Source organism: Eulemur rufifrons, chromosome 7 (assembly GCF_041146395.1).
Source record: "Eulemur rufifrons isolate Redbay chromosome 7, OSU_ERuf_1, whole genome shotgun sequence".
Classification (NCBI taxonomy): Eukaryota; Metazoa; Chordata; class Mammalia; order Primates; family Lemuridae; genus Eulemur; species Eulemur rufifrons.
In genome coordinates, this window is record NC_090989.1 from 40,704,319 (window position 1) to 40,731,719 (window position 27,401).

Sequence of the window (27,401 nt, forward strand, 5' to 3'; positions counted from 1 at the left end):
TCTCACTCTGTTGCCCGTGCTAAAGTTCAGTGGCATCATCATAGCTCACTGCAACTTCAGACTGTTGGGGCTCAGAGTGATTCTTCTGCCTCAGCCTCCCTACTAGCTAGGGCTACAGGTGTGTGCCACCATGCCTGGCTAACTTTTTTATTTTTTATAGAGATGGATCTTGCTATTGCCAGGTTCTAAAATTCAAACAATTTTCTATTTTCCCATGATACTTAAAAATGTTTGATCCCACCCATGCAGATATTAAGGAAGGTGTACTTAAAAAATGTTTGGACTACTGTTAAAACCCAAGTGATGTCATTAATCCATATGTAGACTAGTGACTAGTAGATATTTTGACAAAAGTTTGAATGCTGATATTTGGTGGAAGTAGAGTAGTAACTCATATTCTATCAATTCAAGTATTCTTAGTATAGTTGCTTTCCCTATTTGTTCATTAGACTAATAATACCAGAATCTATAGAATTTGAGCCTTTATAACTTAGGTGAGGTATATTTCAAACATTTCTGGACAAATCTTATTTTGTATTTCTGAAGAATATAATAAATAATCTTCTAGGCCACTTAAAACCAATGGTCCCAAATTGAATATTCTTAAGAAATTTGTCTTGATGCCATTTGACATTTCTGATCAGTAATCATATTCCTGTAATAGTTAAAACAACTACATTAAACTTGTCATGGAAACTATTTTCTTGCTTTTAGGAGTATAATTCGTGCACATATAATTACTTGAACATGCCAGGGCATCTAATAATTCCCACTGACTTAGATGGTCTAATATAATCTAATTCAGGAGGCTTGAAAAAATAATCGTTTAGTCTTGTGAATTTTAAGGTACCTGACATCATTTAACAACACCAACAACTGGCACAACTTCTTAAGCTGTAGTTTCAGTCTCTGCTAGTTCATATTGCATGTTTATTTTGGACGGCGTTTTGTAAGGATGGTCCTTGTACTGATTTAAGTAAAATGTTAACATAAAAAAAGAATGTTTGAGATGGCAAAAAATTCTCCTATATCTGAACACCATTTATTTTAATTTTAAATCATCAGAAATTTCACCAACATTAATTTGTAGATTTTAATTATGAAGAACTTAAGAGTGTGTGTGTGTGTTTGTGTGTGTGTCTGTCTTTGTTTTCATTTTCTGCTGGTGTCCAGAGTTTGCAGGGGCTCTGCTTAATGGCCTTCAGTAGCCATGCCTCCGAGGCAGTGATGCCTAAACCTCTTCCATTTACTCGGAGCCTCTTGTGGAAGCTGGTGTGTTCTCCTTTCCTCTTCCCCTGTCGCTGCCTCCTTCCACACAGGTGCTCATCTGGAAAGGTGGATGATTATTTCTTCCTTGGAGCTGCTGCTGAGGAGGGAGGCAGCTCCGCAGGTAAAAAGATGATTGGATAGTTTTGGTATTGCTTTATTTTGCAAAAGAGTTGGTAACATGAGGTATTAGGTCTTAAGTTGCTTAGATATCAGAAGATTAATTGTATTCAATCTTTCATTAACCATATTAGGATCACCCTAAATATGTGCTTTTCTAAGTATAGTAAAACCATTTTAATAGCATGAACTATTGTTTTGTCTCCATCCTATCAAAAATTATGTTTGTCAAGTTTTGTTTTATGTTCTTTTAAAAATAGAAGAAAATCAAGTTTTGCTTTTCACTTTGAAACATTAATTTACTCTTAAGTATACTATATAGCTCTCTTTGTGAATGACTTTATTTTATAGGTCCATGGGTATATATCACTTAAGAGGCCCTAGTGCTTCTCCCAGCATTGTATTTTTCACAATATAAAGAAGTGAACAATACTGGTGTACAGCATAGTATACCCTACACAGAAAGTCCCTGAATTAATAAGTGGCACGGGGGAAGTATAATTATTATGCTTTTCAACTACGATACTTTTAATAAGATGGTCAGTAAAGAAATGAAAACAAATTTACTGACAGTCTCCTTTTCACCATGCAAATTTTCTTTTTTTCATGAAACTTCTCCTTTGGTATGTTTGCATTGTACAGAAGCACCTAACATTCTTTTGATTTTTACCACAGATAATAAAATTGGTGAAGTATTATGAAGTATTGGTTCCAAAATAGATCAGTGGAACAAATAGTAATAAAGCTAATTATGCATAAGCATTTAGTATAAGATAAAGGTAACATTTCAAACTTGAGAGAAAAGAATATGAACAACCACTTGGAAAAAAGTAAAATCATTGAAAACTGTATACCCAATTAAGTTCTGGAAGTATCCAAGACTTAAATGTATTAAAAAAGTAAAGCCTTAAAAATACTAGCAGATAATGGAGTTAAAGATTTATATGTGCTTAGAAGTGGAAAAACTTTCAAAGCAGGACAGTCAAGCCACAATCATAAAGTGAAAAAATCTTGTAGTATTCAATTTTAAAAGACCTATTCTACAAAGTTACAAAGCAAAAACGAAAATCAGCATAACAAACCCTAGTGGAAAATAGGACACATAGTCCTATGTGACTGTGAGACTGGTCCTAGTGACACATAGGACAAACTAAAGAACCCTTACAAATTACTATAAAAATAATGAGAATCTAACAGAAAAGTGGGTCTTGGGTTATCACAGGCAGTTCTTTAAAGAAAAAATAAAAATAGCAGTAAGGGTATTTTAATAGTTCATCTTTGCTAGTAACTATAAAAAAAATTTAAATTAAACTAAAACAACACTAAGGTAAACATGGTTATTTATTAATTTGTAAGAGATGTAAAAGGTCATTAATGATATGCAGAGAAAGATGTAGAGAAAAATCACCTTCCCAACCAATTGCCTGGGGGTATAAATTGATTTGGTTTTTCTGAAAGGAAGTTTGTGAATATATGTCACATTCCAGTAGTTCTGTTGTTAAGAATGTAGTCTAAACAAAGCTAGTAGGATGATTGTATTTCTTATAATAGTGAAAAACTGAAAGTAAATTTGTGGTCCATTGATGGAGAATTGGTAAAATAAGTTATAAATAAGTTATGCTATAACCATTCAAAGTGATAATGTAATTGATGAAAATAATAGTAACTAAGACTTACACATAGTATTTTGAAGGACTATTCTAAGCACTTTGTATATTCATTGAAATGGAAAGAAGTTTATATTCTTAAATAAAAACTTCAATTCTTTTTTATTTAAACAACAAACAAATATAAGGCCGGTGCATTGGCACAGGGTGCAAGACTAACCTGAGCAAGAGTGAGACCCCATGTCTGCTAAAAATAGAAAAATTAGCCGGACATCCTGGCATGCACCTGGAGTCTGAGCTACTCAGGAGGCTGAGGCAAAAGGATCACTTGAGCCCAGAAGTTTGAGGTTGTAGCGAGCTACGATGATGACACTGCACTCTACCCAGGGTGACAGAGCAAGACTCTGTCTCAAAACAAAGAACCAAAAAAACCCTCAAAAACAAATATATAAATATGTACATATAGAGACAATTATGTTTATGTATGTTTGTAGGTGCTGTATGTCTGTGTGTGTGTGGGAATAGGCAGAGGAAAGCGCCTCTTAGTGATCATACACTGAATAGTGGTCATCCTAGATTGCGGAATTACTGATAATATTTATTTTCTTTTGTTTTACTTTATATGTTTACTGAATATTTGGCAATTAACATGTTTTAATGATACATTCAACAATTTTTTAAATAGAAATCTCATTGTGTCCTTGAAGTTACAGAATGTTGTTAGGTTATTTGATTTCTCCCTTAAAACTATCTTAAATATAAACATGATAATAAAGATAATAGGGTTTTTTTTTTTTTGGTTGTTAGAATGAAAAAAAACTTGGAAAAGAGAAAAAGAAGCAAAAGATGGAGAAAGTCAGTGATGGCTGCCACCTGAAACATAAAATGGAGCATGAGCAAATAGAGACAGAGAGCCAGATTAGTGACAATGGCCAAAAAAGCAATGAATCTGGACTAGTAGAAAATTATAAGGAGGCATTAACACAGCAGTTGGAGAATGAAGATGAGACAGACCAGCGATCATCAGAATCAGGTAATAAAGTTATTTAAAGTAATTTTCTTATATATATTAATAAGATCTTTATTTCGTTTGTCATATTTATTTTCACAAAAAATGTACTGTAATAGTTTTGGTCTCCAGATACAGTATTTATCATGAGTTTCTCAAGGTCTTTAATTACTCATTTGCCAGTTTGCTCCTAACATGTTTTTTTCATGATGACTTAAAATGTGGTCCTTTGTTACTTATTAAGATTTCAGCAGAAGATTCAATTTTAAATTTTATTTTCATAAATTTGGAATACAGCATATCCCTCAAGAATCCTTGGAATATATTTGACATCTTTAAGGTTTTTTATTTATTTGGTTTTTAAGCCTCATAATGCTAAAATCAACATCATTTCTTTTATCGACTATTTCTATAGGATGCAAACATAACCAGTAGAACATTTCCTAAAAGTCTTGTCAAATAGCCAACTTCCTCTTATTTTAATATCCTACACAATCTTCAACTCATAATTGCTCCCCCCCAACTGGTTATGTGATTTAATAGAACATTCGTGTCTATTGCTGTCATAGAAAGTTAGCCTGTGTCTGGAATCAGACAACCTGTGATAGAATCCTGACTCTCTCATCTACTAGATATATGTTAAGTAATATAGCATTCTTCAGTCTTAATTTCTTCATCTCTAAAATGGGGAAAAACAATCTTTATTTACAGGGCTTTTAGGGTTATCTATAAAATAACTCTGCAGCACTCCTGGGAGTATCTGCCACGTGGGTGATGCCCAATAATTGTTACTTCCTGGCCATTCCTAGTTACTGATATGCCTTTATTATATATAAGAATTTTTTATAGTATCATAAGGTTTATGAAAATAAGATTTCATTGAGGTATAGATTAACTAACGTGGAGATTTTGGTGGATGAAAAATATTAGATTTGAAAGTTACACTTTTTGTCAGTTGGGAAGTTAGAACAGTCTTATCCCTACCCATATAATTATCTCAACAGAGTTAAAAAGACTTATTACTGTGGTCTCTCAGTTTTTAAAAAGGACTCTAGCAGTGGGGTCATCATAGCTCACTGCAACCTCAAACTCCTGGGCTCAAGTGATCCTCCTGCCTCAGCCTCCAAAGTAGCTTGGACTACAGGTGCATGGTACCATGCCTGGCTAATTTTTCTATTTTTGGTAGAGATAGGGTCTCACTTGTGCTCAGACTGGTCTTGAACTCCTGGCCTCAAGCTATCCTCCTGCCTTGGCCTCCCAAAGTGCTAGGATCAGAGGTGTGAGCCATTGCGCCCAGCCCTAAAATATATTTTAAAGGGCAAAATGATTTGACAAATGATTTGAAAATGTAGCACAGGGAGATCCAAGATAGTAAATCATGTAACTATAAAATAACTAACACTGTATTTTATACTTTAAAATATGCCTTCAGGTGCATTAAATTATATTATTCAACATAGCATTATGCTATTTAACAGAGCAATCCTGGGGTATATTATTCCTGTTACATAAATGAGGAAACCAGCCACTTAAAGAGGTTGAGTAACTTGTTTATGATCGTACATCTCATCTGTGTGTAGGCTGAGACCTCAGTCCAGAACATGTTCCACATCCCCATGACCCTAAGCTACTGCCTGTCCTGAAGTATCATGTGGTTCTAGAACTCTCTTTCACTTCTTTCAGGTGTAAAGCTTACTACTTTAATTGTGAAAAGGTTTTGTTTCTATCAGAAGTGAAATGGCTCAAGTGACACTAATTTATTAGAAAAATAATTTGTTTCTAAATATATTTTTATTTTGTATTGCTTTGTAGGCTTCACAGATATTAGATTTTTTTATGTTACAGATAAGTCCCATTTTAGAAAATATATTACATATATATAAATTTAGCAGTTTGTAATTGTCAGTTAAAATATTGCAGTAACTTTGATGTTCTAAATTTGGTTATATAATATGCCATCCTTGTTTACCTTGTTAAAATTTACACGTTAACATAGATATCCTTAAAATGTTTATATGTGCTTGAATGGGGGATCTGTAAATAATTTTATTTTGAAAGAAAACAAATTCAATTCTGCTAGGTCTCCTAATGTGATTTTGATCACATAAACTTGTGCATTGGGCATACCTTATTTAGGGATTATTTTAATGAATAATGTGTTTAGATTTAATTAGGGTCTTTTTTTTCACATTTCAAAGGATTATTTTTGGACTATTTATACCCAGAATTATTCTGTGTATCCCACTGAGAAAAATCAACAACTCTTCTCTTTTCTCAGGCCATTTTGATTTTCATGGAAACTCCTGCAATTAGATAATTATATTTGTTTCATATGACATTTGGGAGAAATATAAGTTGCTTTTGGAAATGTGAACTTTTTTATATTCTGAAAAATTTCTGTTAGAACTTAAAATACAGACGTTTGGCTGTTTATATCATATTCATTAATCACTTATTCAACAAGCCATCACTTTAAAAAAATTATTCTTGGTAAATGTGAGTTCATATTTGGTCATTGGTAACAATTTCCAAAGTTGAATAGAAGATGTTTTTATGTTAGTAAGATCAATATTCTTGTTTTATTCTTTGTTTTCTATTATAGAAGCTCACCTTTTTCCAAAGGTATAACATTTCATGTTTATATTCTTATAGATAACGGTAAAAAGAAAACTAAGAAACTACGAATGAAAAGGAATCACCGGGTAGAGCCAGTTAATACAGATGACTCCGCTCCTAAGAGTCCAACACCACCCCCACCTCCTCCTCCTAGTAAGTAAATTGATATTGGTACTGAATTTAGAAAGGCCGCTTTAAACAAGGGAGAAAAAAGGGAAAAGAAATTGTGTAGTTTGTATGCAACATATTCATTATCTTGTGAATTTGTGTAAAAGAGTTCTTCACTCTAATTTGTTCTTGTCAATATAAATATCTTTTTCTTTTTTTAATCAGAAAGAAATGTTTTATAAAAGTAAAAAAATATTAAAAATTATTATGAAAACCTTACTTGGTACTTCCTAAAATATGTTCAAGTTCTGTTTGAAATATCAGTACCCAGATTACTGAAAGGAATCTAAGTTTCATGGATGGATGGTTAATGTGAGCTTTTAACAATTTAGACCTTTCATCCTGAAAGTTAATGTTTAAACCCAAGATGTATTAATATTTCTAATATATTTCCAGCACACATATCCACCTCCTAAGTTGTTAAGAGGATTAAATGGAGTAAATCATGTAAAATACTGGGATATACCTGCACAATAATTGTAACTTTTCAGCACTAAGCATATTCACCTACTACAGGTTCTCAATAAATATCTGATGACCAGGTAAATATGTTTATAATGTCTTTATGGCCCTGCTTACAAGACTTTAGATGATAACATTTTCCTTTAAGAAATTTTTCAAGTCTCATTTCTGGTATTCCATTTATTAAGAACACATTTACTGGAACTCAGGGACATGATTTAAAAGAAAGAAAATAAAAAAAAAAAAAAAAAAAAAACACATTTAGCCTCTGCTAGGGGTGAGAATGGTATCCTAAGCTTATTTATGATGGTAGTGAAGCTTCTTATATTTTTAATTAAATGTGAATGAAAACTTAAAACAGATGTTAACAGCCTATAATTACATTTTTAAATAGAACTGAGTTAAAATGAGTTTATGGCTATGTAGTACTTTGTCATTCAGTATATTTGAATTGACATTGAGTGTTATGTACACTTCCTGTCAAGGGAGGGATCCTCTCAACAGACCTAAAGAGACATTGTTTAACAGTATTTTTAAATGTTTTTCTTTTTCTTTAGTTGGCTGGGGAACCCCCAAAGTCACTAGACTTCCAAAACTTGAGCCTCTTGGTGAAACACGTCATAATGGTAATGCAAAAGGATCAGTTTTCGAATATCATGTGTACATATTACATTCACTATGCTCTGCCTCATAACTTAAACAAACTTATATTTTATTTTTGGAAGCCTTTCAAATCCACAGCCATCCTTTTTTATTATACTTCCTTTTTAATTTTTTTTTAAATTTTTTATTCTTAAGTGGGCTTTTACCTCCATATAATTTGATTTGATGTTTACCTTAGAATACAGAGGTAAAAAGAATCATAGCTTGTGTTTATGTATGATACATTTAAACAAGTGATTGAGAAAAGGAAATGTTTTAAAACAATTTAAATATGAGACAATTATACTTACAGTGTCAAAAAACTGCAGTGTCCTATATATGCTCAATGTATTCAATGATAATGCCACGTAATTTTTCTCGCTCTATTCATAAGACACACCGCTGCTGAATATTAAAATGAAGTAAAGATCAACATAATTTGTAAAATTAGAGCTCAAATCAGTAACCCAAATAAAGTTCAGCTAAACAGAAAGTAAGTTATTAAAGGCTTTATTGAGTTAAGAGAACAACTTTGAATAAAATTAACATAAGCTATAGTCCAGCTAGTTTATGGCATTAGAACTCCAGGAGGCAAAAACTAGGGAAAGGACAGTTAGAAATAGTAGACAACTGCTTTCTAAAACAGGCAGTAGTCATGATTACAGACCATCAGTCTAAGTTGTTTCCATAAAATATTTCTAGGGTGCAAAAGAATAATAATTACATAGAATTGTAGCTCAATAAACTTGTCTATTGAGAATATCCAATTCCTTTTCTTTTTTTTTTTTTTTTTTGAGACAGGATCTTTCTCTATTGCCCAGGCTGGAGTACAGTGGTATAAGCATAGCTTACTGTAACCTCGAACTCCTGGGCTCAAGTAATCCTCCTGCCTCAGCCTCCCAAGTAGCTAGGACAATAGGCAAGTGCAACCATGCCTTGCTAATTTTTCAATTTTGTGTAGAGATAGGGTCGCTTGCTATGTTGCAAAGGCTAGTTTTGAACTCATGGCCTCAAACAATCCTTTTGCCTCCGCCACCCCACCTGTCCTTCAATTCCCTTTTTGATGGCTTTGTGTTTGCATAATCTAGAACTTGGTTTCCTAAGGAAATCACTTACTAGGAAAAAAGAAGTTTAATCTTGGGAAAAGCATTATTATCTAATTTGAAATTATATCAAAGTATATAAAATATTTTCATTCAAAAAGTACATAAATATAAATATGCTGTTTGCTTTTGTTTTCAGAATTCTGTAGCTCAGTAATGAAATATTTCTTCATAATCATTAGTGAAAATTATCTGATTTTTTTTTTCACATTTCTAAAGGCAGAAAAGTTTGTCCTTAGATTATATCAGAATTACCGAAGTGTTATTTCCAGTGGAATCACATATCTCTGGTTTATTGACTTTACATCATGGTGTTTTTATAAACTATAGTAGATTAGTTCCTGTTAACTCTTAGTGAATTTGTGTACATTAGAATACACTGTCAATTTAAATATTCACTGTGTTAGAAAAAACTACGTAATATTAGTGTGTGTTTTTATATATACATACATATACATATATAGAAAAAATATTTTTAATATGACAGTTTTTTTCCTCTTACTGTCATTCAATAAGCAACTATTTTGTAATTAGCAGTGTCTAAAACATTGGTAATGACAAGAAAAATAAGATACACATTCTGCCTTTGTGGAGGTCCTAGTCTAATGGAGAAGATAATACTTCATCTTACTATAGCATGTATGACAATAAGTTCTATAGTGTACAATTGGAGTACTGTGCATAAGCTGTGTGGGCAGTTAGGGAAGGTGGCATTAGACCTGGGTCTTTGAAGAATGAGAAGAGTCAGTGGAAGCAGCAGACTGTTCAAAGGTAGAGAGGTCAGACAGAATATTGTTTATTTGAAGAATAGCATGAAGTTACCTGTGACTGGAGCTTAGGTTCATGTGCATAGAGTGGATAAGAAAGAGAAATTTTTAAATTATAGAGGGTATTGAAAGTGGATTTAAGGCTTGGTGTCAGATTGTGAAGGCTTCCTGTGTATGATAAGGTATCTAGACTTGCTATAATTTTTTGAGATACTATTCATTTTTAAAAGAGAAAATAGTGTGTTAGATTTGCAGCTTAGAAAAATAATTTTTGTCACAATGTAAAGTACAGACTTGATGGTGACCACACCTGCAGTAATAATCGCAGTTAGGAGGTTGTTGCAGTACTCAGAGGAAGAAGTAAGAAGAAAATAACTGATGAGCTCAGTCAGGAGGAACATCACAGTTAAGGGTAAATGGAAGAAGTAGTTGAAAATGGGCTGAGAAGGTTTTCTTAAAAAATTTTTTTCTTGTCTGTGTTTGTTTTTAAATTAGAACTCCTGGGAAAAAATTACAGTAAATTAGTTCAGTTTAAGACTATTATATTCGAATATTTCAGTTAATTTTAAGTATGTATCAAACTTTAGCTTCCCAGAGCAAACACTGTAACTTCACAAGTTTTAAAATGTTTTTATTATTTTTTTCCAATATATTCTAGGTCAAAGTATACCTTACCTAGGTTAAAAAAATGTACAGTCAACTCTGCTTTCATTAATTGGAGAAGAAAGCAGGTATAATACATGTAAAATTTTAGTACAAAAAGCTTACATTAAATAGTTTTTAGGGGTTGTCATGAGATTTTTGTCTGAGATACTGATAGGTACCAATTACATAATTGGATCCTCTTCATTTCCTTACTTTGTACATATTTTTTTGCATTTATATTCAGAAGCATACTGATATAAGGTTGATGGCAAGTAGACAACACATATATTATGAACTAGAGTAAATAATTAAAAACTGACTGCACTTGGTTTAGCTTAAAATTTTCTGAGTTGAAAAACAATTTGTTATAGTCATATTGTGAATTTATAAGGCAGAGACTTACTTGTACTTTGATTACAGACATTTACTTTGGTAGCAATTTGATTCTACATTTCTAATTGCTTTATTGTTTGCAAAGCTTGCTCAGTGTAACAGGTAAGACAGATGTATTTGGAGAAGAGACTTAAAAAGAGAATCTATATTCACTTGTAAATACTCTCAATCTGCAATTTATCAAAAGTATGTTATATATTATGTATTATACATTATGAGAAATGAATCAAAGATTCTGTTGGTTAAAAAATACCAAATGCACAAACCAAGGAATATTAAAATTATGAAGGAAGATAAAATTTTGTGTGTAGTTTTACTGCTCTTCAATTTTCATGTTAAAAAATTTGAAACCCTTTATAAAAATGTGTGTTGGCAATTAAGTTGGTCATTTTAGGTATCTCCTAAGATCAACTTATATCCTCTATGATTAAGGTAATAAGAAACTTACTTTGTATAAAATGATTTGATTTTCTGCCTAAGAAATAAAACAAAATCAACTGCAGAAGTAAACTAATTTCCTGGGAGGGAAGAAGAGATTTCTTGCATATATGTTTATTTATCTTTTAAAAAAGATATTTTTAAATTGCAAAAATAAAACCTATTAGTAAACATTCACATTAGTTTGTGAGTTCTGTTTTATATTAAAATTCTATTAATTTTGAATTCGAGAAATTAGAGAGTGTATACTTTAATTTTATCAAAATAATTGAGTATCTCTTATCATTTAAATTATAATAATAATTGCATATACCATGTGCTTGGCACATTGCTAATCACTTTAGGTATTTACATCATTTTAATTCTCCCAAATAACCTTATGAGATGGGCAACAATATCCTCATTTTGTGCTTGAGGAACCTATACCCCAAGGCCATATAGCTATTAAGTGGCAGAATCAGAATTTGAAGTTAGATCTGTCCAGCTTTGAAACCCATACCTTTAATTCATTGTGATATAGCATTATATTATATTATATTAAGATTTGTTAGGCTATCCTTGCAGCTTAATAGTTACTTTGAATCTATAATTGTTTTAAAAATCATTTTCCCCTAACACATTTTCAGTATATTTATTTTAAGTGATCCTGAACACCTATGCTTCTAGAATAATTTTAAGGTGACAGATCAGAAAATAAGTACTTACTGAAGGTTTACATGTGCCATTAAATTTATAAGCTAGCCAGGTCTGGTGGCTCATGCTTGTAATTCTAGCACTTTGAGAGGCCAAGGTGGGAAAATTGCTTGAGGCCAGGAGTTGGAGACCAGCCTGAGCAAGAATGAGACCCCAGCTCTACAAAAAATAGAAAAATTAGCTGGGTGTCATGGCACATGCCTGTAGTCTCAGCTACTCGAGAGACTGAGGCAGGATTGCTTGAGCTCAGGAGTTTGAGGCTGCAGTGATTTATGATCACACTCTATTGTACCCTAGCCCAGGCAACAGAGAAAGACCCTTTTTCAAAAAAAATAATAATTTATAAGCCAATTTATGATAATTAAGGAATAGAAATTTATTATGAAGGACAAAATAAGACTTTTTAAAAAATATTCTCCAAGTCACTGAACTATATTGAAGTATTATTTTAAAAGATTGCAACTTAACAAGAACACAGGAATAATTAATGAATGCTTCTCCTAAAATACCTGAAAGTAACAGCCACTGGATAAGAACATAGAATGGACTTATCAGGACATTAGCAACAGGTTCCATATTTTACATTTGTTCTGTTCTAGTATGAATGTATAATTAGAAACAAAAATAATAGTAAATGTATCCATTAGGTACAGCTTTTTATTAAGTCAAGTAGAGATTAATTTCTAATCTACAGTTAGGAATTTACCTGAGTGATTGTGTTTTGAATTTGTGAAAGTTTTCTTGGATTCTGTTTTTTTTTTTTTTTATCTTCCCCACCCATGGCCTCACCTGCAAAGTTAGAATGTCTTACTTTTTTTAAAGGTGTTGGTTGAAAAATAATGAACTGTGTTAAAAATCTTGATTTACCATAACTGTTTTATGCTTTTGGTTTCCTTTCTTTATGTAGATTTCTATGGGAAGCCGCTGCCTCCCCTGGCTGTGCGACAAAGACCCAACAGTGATGCTCATGATGTGATCTCATAGCCAAGTCATGTGGATGAGCTCTCTTAATATCAGCAAGGTGAACTGGGACATTCTTTTTTCTCAAAAGAAGAAAAACCCTGAACATTGTTGACTGGGGCAAGATAACCATAGTGATTTCAGTGAGATTAATAGTTAAGGATCTCACTTGATAATTACCCATATTCTTCATGATTAAAAAAGAAAGAAAGCAAAATGGCCAGTAGATGGGATGAGCATTTGGACCAAGTTAGAAAGATTTAGTGTTGTGTCTTTGGTATGCACATCCCCACTCATAAGCATATTCCTGAAGGAAAACTTCTTCAGAGAAAGAGCCAATGGACTTTGTATACTTTCTTTACTATTTGTTTTAATAGTCTGTATTTCTATATATTAAACATTTTTTATAAAATACATGCACGTGTAAGGGGAACTTCTGGGAATTTATAACCTAAATTTTTAACTATTTTTATATTTTTCTAAAACTTTTAAGAATTTTAATCACTATGATATTGATTGTGCACTTTTCTATAAATGCTTTGTTTAAATTGTGTCTGGAAAGTAGAGTTGATTTACTTGATAGACATGAACTATAAAAACAGGATATATTTATATGACTTCAGGTATGTTTTTTAATAACATTGTTCTTGAAGTGTATATCCTAATTTGTTCTAATTTAAAAATAATACCTTTTTAAAATAGTGGATTCTCAGATCTTTATTCTAACATATTATGCAATTTGAAAGCAATACCTAAGGAGAAAGTTCATTTTGTTGTTGTTGTTTTCTTTGGTGATGATCTTAATAAATGAAAGAGACTTGAAATACCATTTTTACCCAAATGCTTTTTAAATTAATCAAAAAAATATGTTCTGTGACACATTATTAAAAGTTTGAATGAACCCATATTTTAAAGGTTAGATACTTTCAGAGATCAAGGTGCTCCCTTGTTCTGTCAGAAGCTGCGGTGACTCTTTGTAGGTTTTTGTAATTCTTTCATGCCTTGAAATTAAAGGCAAAAAGACTGAAAAAGCTACTGCAGGTCCAAAGACTTGTGTTTTACAACTGGGAAATAGCTTGAGTACTAAAGCAATAAGCAATAAAAATATTGGTTCAGAATTACTTTTGCAAAGAAATAATTCCAAAATAGTTTCTCAATTTAGAAAGATAACACTTCTCTTGCACTTAAGAATGGCATCCATAGGATGGATTCTCTATTAATCTGGCATTTAGACAAACTTTTAGATTTATATTTGGAATAATAGATTCATAATGTTATATTTATCGAAAACATATCTTTATATCAAGGTGAAAACTCTGTAAATGGAATGATTTCTATATCACCTTGTTAAGATTGGTGCTTCTGGTAACTTGTACTGACAATAGACATATACTGGTATCTGACAATAACATTAAGAAGTACATTTAATGCAGTATAATATGATTATTTACTTTTAAAATTTTATTTCAGAGCATTATATTCGCATTTTTTAACTCACTGAACTTTCATTAATCAGGTCACTTATTCCTCTAGTCAGCATCATATAGTTTGTTGGAGTTTGTACGTGGGACCTACCTACGACACTGAGGGAGTAAAAAGCATTCTACTTCACATATAAAATTCACAACAACGTAAATTTGATAGGTGACCGAAATGTGATGGAAACCAACACAAGAAGACAGTGTGTAAATTTTGTATTGGATTTTGGAGGGAAAATTGAACAATTTTTTGGTTCCTTTTGTAATATTTGCATTTATTCAATTTTTAAACAAAACTCATATTTTTGCCATCTTTTTAATATTTACCTCGTTTGAGAGTATACATGTTTTTAAAATTTGTGTTTCCTATCAGTGTTTACTGTGTATTTACTGACTCCATTTAATAAAAACAAATAAAAATGATTTTGAAATTAAATATATTATAAAATGGAATTAGTGTTTTATGTAGCTCTCTCAAAAAATTTAATTTGTATTCTTAAAGCATCCTAAAATACTTTAAAACATGTTCTGTAATTCCAGGTGGATTTTAACAATTAAATACCTATTTTGCTATATGCTACATTTTTAATCATCATGAATTATGGCATTTTCACACAATAAAAATAATTTATGCTACTATCTCATTTCTCTTTTCTTTTGGTGCATTGAAATGATTTTGTTTGGGTTATAAAATAGGTAAGTATGTTTTCATATGATTTTTGGAAAACAATCTAAATCAGTGGATTAAAATAATGCATTTTTTGTTATTTTACATGAAAAACTTTTTTCTCTATCCAAGTTTTTATATAGGAAAGAATGTTCTGATTTTAAACACAACTAAAAATAACATTTTACTATATGATTCTAGATATTTGATGTCTGTCTTTTATTAAAACTACTGGTCCACAGATATTTTTATTTATCTAAAAGATAATCCTTTGACACATATGCCTTTATGTGTAAAATATATATATGTATATGCTATATATGCAATATTGTATGTAACTGATGTCAAGTATAAAACTATGCATAGAAACACTAGAAAGAAATGTTGCCAAATGCTAATAGTGAATTTTTTAGAGTTATTGGTTGTATATTTTCTTCAACTTTTCAAACTATTTTTGTAAATTTTGGTTAATTTTTATAGTGGGGGAAGCAAATTTATAATTTTGTATAAATTAAGTACCATATTTTCTGTAAGTATAAAATTAAGTGCTCTTTTAAGTGCCAAATGAAAGACTAGAATTCCCTTAATATGTAAAACCTAAAACCTGTGAATAGCCAAGAGCAGTTCACCTATAGAATACACCATTGTATTTGCAGCTGATCTCTTAGTAAGTGTTCTCTTACTATGACAATATTTTGATTTGATACTTAGTTCAGTATGCCATTCTATTCATGTTACTCAGTTTCTCCCATTGCAACTAAAGAAATCAAATGCTTCCAGGTGACAAAAGCTGTTCAAAAGTGAAACTGTTTATACAAATAAAGCAGTAGGTTATAAACTTTATCATTCTTGGCTTTAATTGCTAAATTTTTCTTTTGGTGGAATACGCTTTGCAACTGAGATTCTGCTAATACTGATTATTTAATTTATCAAGAAATATATTCTAGCTGATCCAAGGAACAAACTCAGATATTTCAAAATTTTCAATAAAATACGGTATAGGTTATCAAAATATCATATCACTTATTCTTTCAACTTCGTGGAAACAGAATAATAGATGCCTCTTTTTAAGAAAAAGTAAGAAATCAGAAATGAATTTCCTTTAATGAAGGGGATTAGCGTATAATTTAAGGGAAAATAGGAAAAAAAAAACATTTGATTAGGGCCTGTGTTGTAAATTCCTCCATGTGCCACTGAGGACACAGAATTTATGACTTAGGTAAGTCAATCGGTGGTTTCCAAATTTTTATAATAATACCTGCTATCAGTAAACATTTTTAATATACATTTATATTTGAGTTATTTTATTAGTTTGCCAGGGCTGCCATAACAAAATAACACAGACTGGGTGGCTTAAACAATAGAAATATATTTTCTCACAGTTCTGGATGCCGGAAATCTTAAGACCAAGGTGTTGATGGGTTTGATTTCTCCTGAGGCCTCTCTCCTTGGCTTATAAAATAGCCACTGTTTTGTTGTGTCCTCACATGGCCTTTTCTCTCTACACATGTCCTTGATGTCTCTCAGTGTGTTCAGATTTCTTTTTATGACTTTGTATAACTTAACTCTTGAAAGGCCCTATCTCAAAATGTAGTCACATTCTGAGATACTTGGGATTAAGGCTTTAACATGAATTTTGGAGGGACAAATTTCAGCCCATAACAGTTACATACTTGTTCTATTGTACTATGTATATTTTTAAATCTACCCTCTAAAAATTAATTTTAAAAGATTAGACAAAACTTAATAAAAATAGAAGTCGTTATATTTATTTTCCAGTTGCAGCAGATTGTCTGCTGGAGTTTGTACATACTACTTTGGAGCCCTAAACTTTAATAAAATGCAAGCCTCACCTGAAGCTTAAGCCCAAGATTGCCTATAACTATGCTGTGTTCTCTGGATCACAGGTTCCTCCATTGTATTTTTCTGCCATGTACTTTAAAGAGCTAAGGGTTCTCTTGATTTCACATTGTTTTACTAAAAAGCCAGCCCTTATCTTTTTACAACGTAAACCTCTATATGATCATGAAGGGTTTTGAGACATTTTTTAACATAAATATGAAAATTCATAAAACAGTTTAGGAGATGGATGGTCTGTAAAGTGTATTTATTCTGAAACACTTCTTATATCAACCAACTTTACAATAAAATTGCTTCAGTATGTCAAAATTCATTTCTTGCCTAGAGGTTAAGTCTTGGTTCTTCAACACTACCAGTAAAAAAATGTTATTTCTAGTATTCAGCTTAATTTCTTATTTCATGTCTGCAGTGGTTTCACACAAGTTTGCTTCCATTAATAACAGTTTCTATTCCTAAAACTCAATGTAGAGCTTTGTTTATTCTTCAGTAGCTATTTGGGTTGGGGGTGAGGGAGTAAATCCATTAACATTCTCATGATACACAAATATTGATTCTAGATTAATGAAGGGGTTAATTATAAAAGATCAAACTATTTTAAAAAATGGGTAAAGAAACAAGTGGCTTTCCTCTGTGGGATGAAATTTATAAGTCTAAAAGCAATGGAATCGATAACAAACTCAATTGATAATGCATAAAAGTTTAAAATATTTTCACATTTAAAGTCAAATGGTTGTAAGAAAAATTGGGAAAGTATTTTAAAATGTGACATAGTTAACGTCTCTAATACAAATATAAACAAAATAGCACTAAAACACCTATAGATCAGTGGGCATAAGCAGGTAATCTACAAAAGAAATAACTAGGAAGATTTGAAAACCTACCCAAACTAAGGGCATAATTAGGAATTATAAGCAGAATATCAAAAATGGAGACAAAATTCATGAGTGAAGATGTTTATTTAAAATCACAAGATAGAAATATGCTAAGTCACAAAACAATGTTATAGAATTAATAAGACCTCTTTCCAAGTAAACAGTCTTTCCCTCAGAAATATAGTATAGATTTTTACTACTTTCTTAAAATTCTTTTACATGTTTACATTGCAAATATAATACTACTGTATTAATTCATTAATTGTAACATTCTGTAATGAGCATAGAAAAATAAATTTATAAAATATCAAAGTATAGAGGCTGAAAGGTAGACTAATTTTTCCACAAACATCCAACAGATGACATGCATTTCATCATTTCACTCCTTAATACCATATTTTCTTTTGTCACCAAATATAAATTCTAATATGATGCATTTTTAGATTACTGGGAAACTTGTTTAAATGTATTAAACTTCAAATCACATTAGCGGTAAAGACGTGTTTTTACTGGTTATAAGTCTTGTACTTATTGCATATGCCCATACTGATACTCTGAGCATCAAGGGCCAACTCAAAACGGTGCTTATTGAATATCGGAGACCATATTAAGCACTGAATTTTTTTGTGTGCATGATAAACCGCTGATTGCTGCTACAAGGGGTAGTTACTAAAGAATAACACCAAGAGAGCAAGTTAACTATTCTTATCAGAATGGGTGTAATAAACACCTTCCTAAGAACCATTAACATTGCTTATTGTAAAGGTGAATGGGGATGCTAGCGTGGAAGGTCATTTTAGTCTTCAAGCATTTGGTATCAGAACGTGATGATGATAATCGCAATGATCCTGGTAGTGAAAATTGCGGCAGCTCACATTTGGGCGTTTACTGTTCCCTAGTGTCTGTGCTAACCGCTTTACATGTGTATTTCAATTTAATCATGTAACACTCCCCATTAGGAGGAAGAGATTATCCCCATGGGCTACTTTTGGAAAAACATGTGACTTATTTCACCATATTTCACCCTTTTATCCTTTAGTACTATCTGGGCCAAAGAGGGTCATCAGATTTGGTAGATTATTTACTAACTAGCTTTGTCTTTGAGAACATTTTAAAACAATCATCATATAAACATAGACCAAAGACTCGTTCTTTTATCAGGCCCCATACACTGAGACAGTTCAGCACGAAGTATGAGGTTCTACCATCCAGGCGGCGCCCAAGCTGCGGCCGCCCAAAGCTCCAGCCACCAGCCCCAGCCCCAAATGCCTCGCTCACTGCCTCCGCGGGCTTGGAAACACCACCCTCCATCAGACACCCAAAATAACTTCGCGTGTGTCTCTCGCGGGAGTTATGTCTCTGGCGAGATTTCTATAGCGCACGCAAAGCAGTATCTCGCGACAAGTTGAACCGGAAAAGTGAGAACGGAAGCGGAATCCCGCCGAACCCGGAAGTCAAGCTGTTCTTTCGGTTTCTTGGAGGCTTTTTGGTGCCAGTTCTTATAGATCTCTAGTTTGGAAGTTCAGAGCGGGATGATCTTGACCCGGGTGAGGCCTGGGGCCCGGCTGGGCTCCTCTGAATGAACCAGATACTTCTGTGCCGACGAGGGGTGCGGGAGGGGGACGGGACAGGGGAACTTCACCTTTGGCCGCCCCTTCGCGATTATCTGGATTTCCTTGGCTTCTCTGTAGAGCCCTGGAGTAATGTTCAGGGCACTGACGCTTGCCCTTTAGCGTTTTCAACCGCGGACTCTCCTCCGTGCCCAGGTTACCCCTCCCCTCAGCCCAGCTTGCAGACTTCTAATACTTCCTCCAGCTCCTCGAGGGCTGGAATTTGTCTTGCGTGTCATTGCTGTGTCCTGGGAGCTAACAACATTGTCTTACGTAGTAGGCCCTCGATGCACTGTTCTTGAATGGATAAATGAAACAACTGCAGGGAAATTTCAAGAGTAAACTAGAGTGACTTTTTTCTTAAATTAACTTTTATATGGAATAATTTTAGGTTTACAGGAGAGTTGGGAAGAGAGTAGAGTTCTTATATACTTTTCACTAAAAGTTTCCCTTGATGTTAACATCTATGGTAACCTTTTAGAGTTAATTTTGTTCTTTTTGGTACAGTTTCTTTAGCACCACTAGATTCTGCCTTTTGTTTCACATTGGCCAATACTCATTTGGAGAAACCCTCCTTTTTGATAAGTATGCCGCGTATCGTAATACAGTTTTATTACAAGTAAGGTATTGCTCGTATTTCAAGAACTTGTAATTCTCCGAAAAAGTGTTCTTATAGTAAAAAAATAGTGCTAATGTTGAAGTTCAATAAATTTTTAATAATATCTGTTTGTCAGCAACTTTTTCTTACCGTCATAGCTGAAAGCAAAATCAGAGGGGAAGTTTACAAAACAGATTTGCGAAGTTGTGTTGGATCATTTTGAAAAACAATATTCCAAAGAACTTGGAGATGCCTGGAATACAGTAAGGTTAGTATAATTCATCTTTTGAAGCTTCATGATAGTACAGAGAAAGTAAAGTTTATAATATAACCTTATGGGGGAGGGAGGCCCAGAGAATAAACAGTAAAGGAATCTAAGCCCGGTTGCTCTTTCCTACTCTGAGGCTATAGGAAGGAAGAACTAAGAAATACTTAAAAAGATTGAATCGTAAGATGATGGAAAGGGAAGAAAGATGACTTTGTAATGATAGCAAAAATTGTTATTCCCTTGCTTTCAGTAGTAATTGCTTTTATCCTTGAAACAGGAATGCCCAGCAGTTTGACAAAATGAATTAAAACAGAAAAATCTTAAAACTTCTGGGATATTTGACTAGTTTCTGAAATTTAGAAGATAATACAACAATAAAGCCAGCACTCCTTTATCTTAGCTAAAGTCATACTTTATTTGCTAACCGTATTTCTTTTCTGTCTATGGCTGGCTATATTTTGAACACAAGCACACATATGTACACACATAAGTTCTTTAAATATATTATAAAAACAAATATTTAAGCATGGAAGTGGGAAATTTGTTTTATATATTTGATGAGTTTTGCTGTTGGTCAGAATGTTACTTGTATGGGTTCTTGACACTTAGTGCCTGACACAGTATATAATGTCTCCTGGAATACAAAGAGCAAGATAGTCCCCCATGTCCTTCTTTCATGCAGTCTAGTTGGTGTTCATGGGGGGAGAATGAAGAGGTGTGGTCACAAGGATGTAAATTGCTAATTTGTAAGTATTATATTTAATAATAGAAGTAGGCCTTGTCTTATTTAATAAAGCTTGAGGTGCCAGCAAAGGCCTGAGGAGAAACCAGGTCTTGGTGACTTGTAGGGAGTTACTTTGGCAAAAAGAACCAGATGTTCTAGGTTGAGGAAAGTGGGTGCATTGCTCATGAAGTTAGGGACAAAAGCCCCATACACTTTGCTCAGGGGAAAAAAAGTTACATAGCTACAGGTAGTAGCTAGGACTTGGTCCAGATGATAATTTTTTAGACAGTTTTCTTATTCTCTTTTTGGATCAACTCAGTAAACATTTTTTCCTTGAAGCTTTAAGCATTTTTTAAAATAAAGAGATGAAGTCTTGGCTAATAAAGATCATAAAGTGTGAGATGGTTCTGTTAGATAGATACTGAGGGCTTCTGGGTCTCCTAGGCACGAAAGTGGGTGCTATTACCCCTATCTTGGTCCTGCTCCACCCTAATTCTCCATACCTGGGGAGGAGGGAATACCCTACGAATCTGCTAATCAGAACGTGGCATGCCAGCTGGGAAAGAATGCAGAGGACTGTAGCCCACAGGCCAAGCCACGTGGGTACCAAAAAATCCAGAAAGTGACCTAGAACCCACATGCGTAGTTAAGGCTCAGGTCATGTGATTCACAACTGTCTAATCAAAGTGGTTCCATGGTGACCTCTAAACCACAAGGGAGGTCCCTATCTGGACACTATAAAATAGGACGTAGACCATATCCAGCCTCTCTCTTTGCCCTCCCTTTTGCTAGCCCTGCTGTGACACTGGGTCTGGTCGTCATCTGTGGAGTATGTACCATGCTCCGTAAACCTATGTCTTGCTTTTGCCCTATAATCCTATCTTTCTCTCCTCAATAAACCTCATTTTTGTGCTTAACTAACTTTGGCGTGTCTGGTCATTCTTTAGCCATGAGTGTGCCAAGAACCGACAGTTTCAGACTAAAACCTAACAGTTCTAAGATAATTTTAGGACAACTAAGCTGTTTTAGAAACTCATAAATACTGTAATATGGAAACATAGTTTAGAGCTGTGGTTTTTATTTCAAAACCATATTTTAAAATGAATATATTTTATCACAATGAAGGACTGAATAATAAAATATGTAATAAATCTATGAGGCTTTCCATATGCAAAGGTACTGGAATAGAATATACAAATAACTAAAACACTTATTGCATGCTTATGTGCCAGGCAGTAGTGACTTGCATGATCCTTAGAACAAACCTGTGAAGTTTGTTTCCTATTTTTCACCTGATACAGTACAGAGTTTAAGTAACTTGCCCAAGTTCACTCAGCTAGTAAATAGCAGAGCTTTAACTTGTGCCTAGGTTCTCTGACTCAAGAACTCCCACAGCTAACCCTTCTTCTGTATTGCCTCTCATGCCTGGGATGTGATTTAGAAAAAAATATCTATATATATTTCAAGAGGTATTTTTTCTATACACTTTATGGTAATTTGGCTACTCATACTCTTTAATGAGTTATTTTTTCTATTTAGTGTGCTCAGACAGACATAAATTATTAATTTGACCCTAAACGAGCAGTGATCTTCAAATCCATTTAATTCACTATGCCTTTGGCTTTATCTACCTTTTTGTTGGGTTTTCATGGCAATTTAAGTTTTGTATAAATGTGCTAAATTTGCCATAGACAAAGTAAAGGCTTCTCAGCTTAGAAAGCAGTCTGAGCATGGACGATGGCATGGGGAAATAAGAACAGAATTATATGTTATGTTTTTTAACTGTTTATTTGCAAGACACAATATTGTACTTGTGGAATCTATTTACTTTGAGGGAAAGTTAAGTGCTTTTTTTTTTTCTTTTCTTTTCCTATCTAGAAATTAATTTAGTCAACATTTTTAGTTTCCTATAGTAGTGGCGAAGACTTAGTACTTATTTTAATTTTGTTGTTTTGAAATAACTTTTCTTGCCCAGTCATCCTTTGAGCAGCCCTTTTAAGCAGGAGTTTACCCTGGTTCGGTGTTTGCTCTACTTGTTGCCTACCATGTTCTCCTTCAAGTAAGCCCATTCATGTGGCTTGACTTTAAACTTCCAGGAATATGCTCTCAAGGTGTGCAGTACTTCCCAAGGTACAGTTTCATACTTCTAAGTGTTTTCTAGCAAACAGTTTTCACAGTTGTCATACTTGGCAGACTCAAAAGCATATTTTATCTCAAGTGAAGATACCACTATCGATATGGTTTCCTCCTTTCTCCTCTCCTACCTTCACTACCTTTATAGTAAAGAACAAACCTTACTGAAAAATAGATCTGGCATTTGCCCTCAGCTCCTGGGAGGTGATCTCTGAGCCCTTGTAATGTCCTTCCTGGTAACAGTGTCTTTGTTTACCTGGGGTCTTGGGCCACAGGTGATAATCTAGCAATGTAATTTATGGTGGGGACTGTGGACCACAGATATCAGCTCAACTTCCAGAGAGACTGGAGACTAAAAGTCAGCTTGTATGGGCAATCATGTCTATGTGACCAAGCCTAATAAAAACTGAACACCAAGACGTTAATGAGCATCCCTGGTTAGCAGTACTCCTATGCATACTGTCATACATCATTGCCTGGAAAAGTTAGCCTTGTCCCTTATTCCACTAGAGAGGATGACTGGAATCTTCATGCTTTGAACTTTTGTGGACTCAGCATCATGAGTCTACCCATGGCTGATTTAAGCCAGTATGCTTTTACTCTAATAAACCATAACTATTAGCTGTAAATATAATAGCTTTCAGTGAGTTCTGTGTGTTCTGGTGAAAAATCAACCTGAGGATGGTCTTGGGGACCTCTGAACTTGTAACTGGTGTCAGAAGTGAGAGTTATCTTGGGGACTCCCTAACTATGTACTAACACACACCACTATCCTGCCTCCACCAAATGCTGTTGCTTCTACCTGAGAAACTTTTAATTTGGATCTACTTTTCTTTCTTTCTCTCTCTCTCTCTTTCTTTCTTATTTTTTTTGTCATCTCTACTCCTGGTATTTAGTTAGGCCTTCATCATCCCTTATCTGGCATATTGCAACAGCCATAGTCTCTCACATTTAGTATTCATCTGTTTGCTTATTTTGGCAACCAGTTTTATGGCACTATGTGCCAGGCAGTATTCTAATATTGTAAATAATAACAATCTTCCATACAACCATCTGAGGTAGTTATTATTTCCATTTACAGATAGGAAAGCTGAGACACAAAGAGGTTAAGTAACTTGCCCAAGGATGCACAGCTCACACTTAGAAAAGCTGTGGGAGTTTGCCTTACTCACGCTGTCATGCTGCTTCTCAGTGCTGCCATATTGGGTCACTCCTTGAGTACAAAACTCTTTCTCCCCTGCAATATATAGTGTTACCTTTGAACTAAAGATCTTATCATAACTAGGCAGCTCCTTCATGCCTTTGGGACTGGATGTGCTTTCCCTCTGCCAGGAATGCCCTCTTCCCTTCATCTGTATAGTGATTAAGAGTGTAGGTTCCAGTCCTACCTCTGCATCTTGTAGCATATGACCCAGGTAAAAGTTACTGACTTCTCTGTGTCTCTTTGTCCTCATCTGTAAAATGGGAAAAAATAGTATCTTCTTTCATAATCATTTAGGAAGATAAAATGAATTTATATATACTTATGTATATATAAAAAGTACTTGGAATATTGTTTGACATCTAGTAAGCCCTTGATATGTGTTAGCATTATTTTTGTTACTATTTAACCACTTGTTCATCAGACCTTCCTATATGCCCCTTGGCAAAATTAGTTCTGTCCTTTGTGTTTCTACTGTATTTTGTTGATACAGCTGTTGTAATTCTTTCAAGGTGGTATTGGCATAATTTACTAACTTGCTTTTTCTGTTTCCTGAGAAGGGAAGATCTTGAAAAACCAGTACCTTAAGATGGGCAAGTCTTCTGCTTATTCACATTTTAGGCATTGTTTATGTACCAGGCATTCTACTAAGCACTGAGGGTACAAAGATGGATTATATATATCCGGACTTCAAATGTATGCATGAGGGGTGGATTAATTGTAAATCTGTGTGAACTTTGGAAATTTTACATTCACTATATAGAAAGCAAAACGAATATTAAACATTTATGTCTGGCCTATCTGTAACACTTTTTTTTTTTTAATTTAATTTCAACACTCTCCTCACTGACCCAGAGTTCACATACAGAGGGGAAAAAACATTATATAAGTATATAGTATCACCATAATCTGTGAAGGGAATAAAGTGGTGTGGTTAGGGAAGAGAGAAATGAACTAGTATCTGGATACCTATTTTGTCCCATATGTTGTCTTTACACATGTTTTCAACCTTAATCTGTGTGACACCCATGAAGTGGTAACTTTTAGCCCCTTTTGAAGTTAGAGGTTAGAACAATTGCCGGGTATCTCACAGTTATGGAAATCCAGGCCTGTGAGTTAAGAGCCCATGCCTCTTCCTCTACCATCTGTGCTGCTGTGAAGGGTCTCGAGTCACAGCCTTGGAAGTGTGTGCACAGATTCTGTAACATGAACAACTCCTCCATATGTCCAATATTTTTAGTCTTTTGATGTCTCCAACAGAAACAGATCTTCACTCACAACTTCCTATCTGAGGTAGTGTGGACAGTAAATCTGGACATAAATGCCCCTTCTGTGAGAGACAAGGAAGAAATATTGCCAAAATAGAGTAGGAAGCTATCAGCTTATCATTAGAATCTCTGAAGAATAAAGATACAATGGCTCAAAAACATACTTTGGTGCATTTCCAAGAATTGATTTATTCATCTCTAAACCAGACTTTTAAAATGGTTGAATGAGCACCCTCTAGTGGATAATCATGGCACTAAAATAAGAATTTCTATTTTTCGGTGGGGGAGCTTTGCTTGTATTTGTGTTTTCGAACCAGATACTCTACTAGGCCTTAGAAGCTTCTAAGAGGAGAAGAAACCTATTTTTGCAGCAAGTGGGTTTAGGCCATAAAGGAAAAATGTTTCATTGGCAAACACTTCAGTTCACTGAAAGAAAACAGCTAGTTGTTCCTTTGTTTACAGGTATGCTTAACTCTGTATATTAGAGCAATGTATTCACTTTCACCTCATAGCCACAAACAGGCAAAGAGAAATGTTTTCCCAGCAAGTGGGTGGTTTGTACTGTTCAAACAAAGATTTCTATTTTTTTAAGCCATGGAGACTTAACACATTAACTGCCATGTGAGTTGTATTTAATTCATGTTAGTTTTGAGCCCAGAGCCTCATGCAGCATATAAAACTCAACATGTCTCTTTACCTTGGGAGCCGTGTGGTGTGCAGGCAACTCACGGGCTGCCACGCTATAGCATACACGTTATGTGATGGGTGGCCCCCTGGGCAAAACCCTCTAGTTGGTTCCTGAAAATCTTGTTGATGTTCTTATTGTTATAATTAATACTGGCAATTTAATTGCATATAACTCACAGAAAACAATGAAAATAAAATTTTCATTAAATTAGAAAGGATCATTTTTGTTTTGGAAGTTTTTATTCTATTTTCATAATAGAACACTGTGGCTGGCCCCAAGGAAAAATTTTTTTTTTCTAATGTGGCAGTCAATGTGTTAAATTGGTTCTATAATCTATAGGGTTATATCAATTGTATTTAGCAATTTCTAGATCAAAGGAGTTTTATGATCCTCATTACTAGAGAGGAAGGTAGAGTAGGGAATAAAATTGTAGAAGAGAATAAAGTCACAGAAAAGTTGAATGAAAATCATTCTATCAGATAATAAACATCCAAATACATTATGTAATTTTTCAAGATTTTAACTTAAGATTTTAATTTTTTAATGCTTTAACTTTGTTAAAATAGCAATTAGTCCAGACATCCTTGAAAAAAACTCTGATTCTATTAATTTACTCAGGGGCTTAAGCCCCTTGGCTACTATGTACTTAGCCAAAGAGACAGAGAAAAATAAGTTTCCCACAGAAACAGGTTGGGGAAACAGATAAACAGGCAGAATGACATGTACTGTGATGCATTAGTGTAACTTCACTTACTGTTTCTCAAAGTTCAGTTACTTCCGTGTACCATCTGTCCAGTTTTAGTTAATATTTGCCTTTTAGTCTGTTTTAATTAATATTTCTCTTTTGTTTCTTAGAAATTTAAATATAAGCTCATTTTACATCATCATCATTGAATAGATGTGCCTAACATATAGTCAATACACAGTGTACAGTTAGAGAATGAATGAGTGTTGACACGAAGACAATACAGACTTAGCATAGACTTAGCACATTGGAGGTAGGAGCAACAATGAAGTAAGACACAGAAAGACTTTCTAAGAAAAATTCAGGCATAGGCAAGTTACAGCAAACAATTTCCAGATCGTCAACTTTCATGTATGCTCTTTCATGTATGTGTATTGACTCTGCTCCCCTCACTACCTCA

At 33.7% G+C, this 27,401-nt stretch overlaps 3 protein-coding genes across 5 annotated transcripts in view; 2 read left to right on the top strand and 1 right to left on the bottom strand.

Annotated features, from left to right (window-relative positions):
* Positions 1-13,211, top strand: part of ARL13B (ARF like GTPase 13B) — a 70,892-nt gene extending 57,681 nt beyond the window's left edge. For 2 of the 3 annotated variants that reach the window (XM_069472468.1, XM_069472470.1), the window contains exons 7-10: positions 3,801-4,026; positions 6,655-6,771; positions 7,806-7,874; positions 12,837-13,211. In XM_069472468.1, coding sequence (XP_069328569.1) covers positions 3,801-4,026; positions 6,655-6,771; positions 7,806-7,874; positions 12,837-12,913 — 489 coding nt within the window. In that variant the 3' untranslated portion in view covers positions 12,914-13,211. The remainder of the gene's footprint in view (positions 1-3,800; positions 4,027-6,654; positions 6,772-7,805; positions 7,875-12,836) is intronic. The other variant, XM_069472469.1, reaches the window with a different exon arrangement.
* The window catches only part of PROS1 (protein S), a 218,026-nt gene that overhangs the window by 147,382 nt on the left and 43,243 nt on the right, over positions 1-27,401 (bottom strand). The gene's annotated exons all lie outside the window — the stretch shown is intronic.
* NSUN3 (NOP2/Sun RNA methyltransferase 3) overlaps positions 19,258-27,401 on the top strand; it is a 56,738-nt gene continuing 48,594 nt past the window's right edge. Inside the window, exons 1-2 of the mRNA XM_069475052.1 lie at positions 19,258-19,313; positions 20,133-20,242. Of these exons, the coding sequence (XP_069331153.1) occupies positions 19,299-19,313; positions 20,133-20,242 (125 nt within the window). The 5' untranslated portion in view covers positions 19,258-19,298. The remainder of the gene's footprint in view (positions 19,314-20,132; positions 20,243-27,401) is intronic.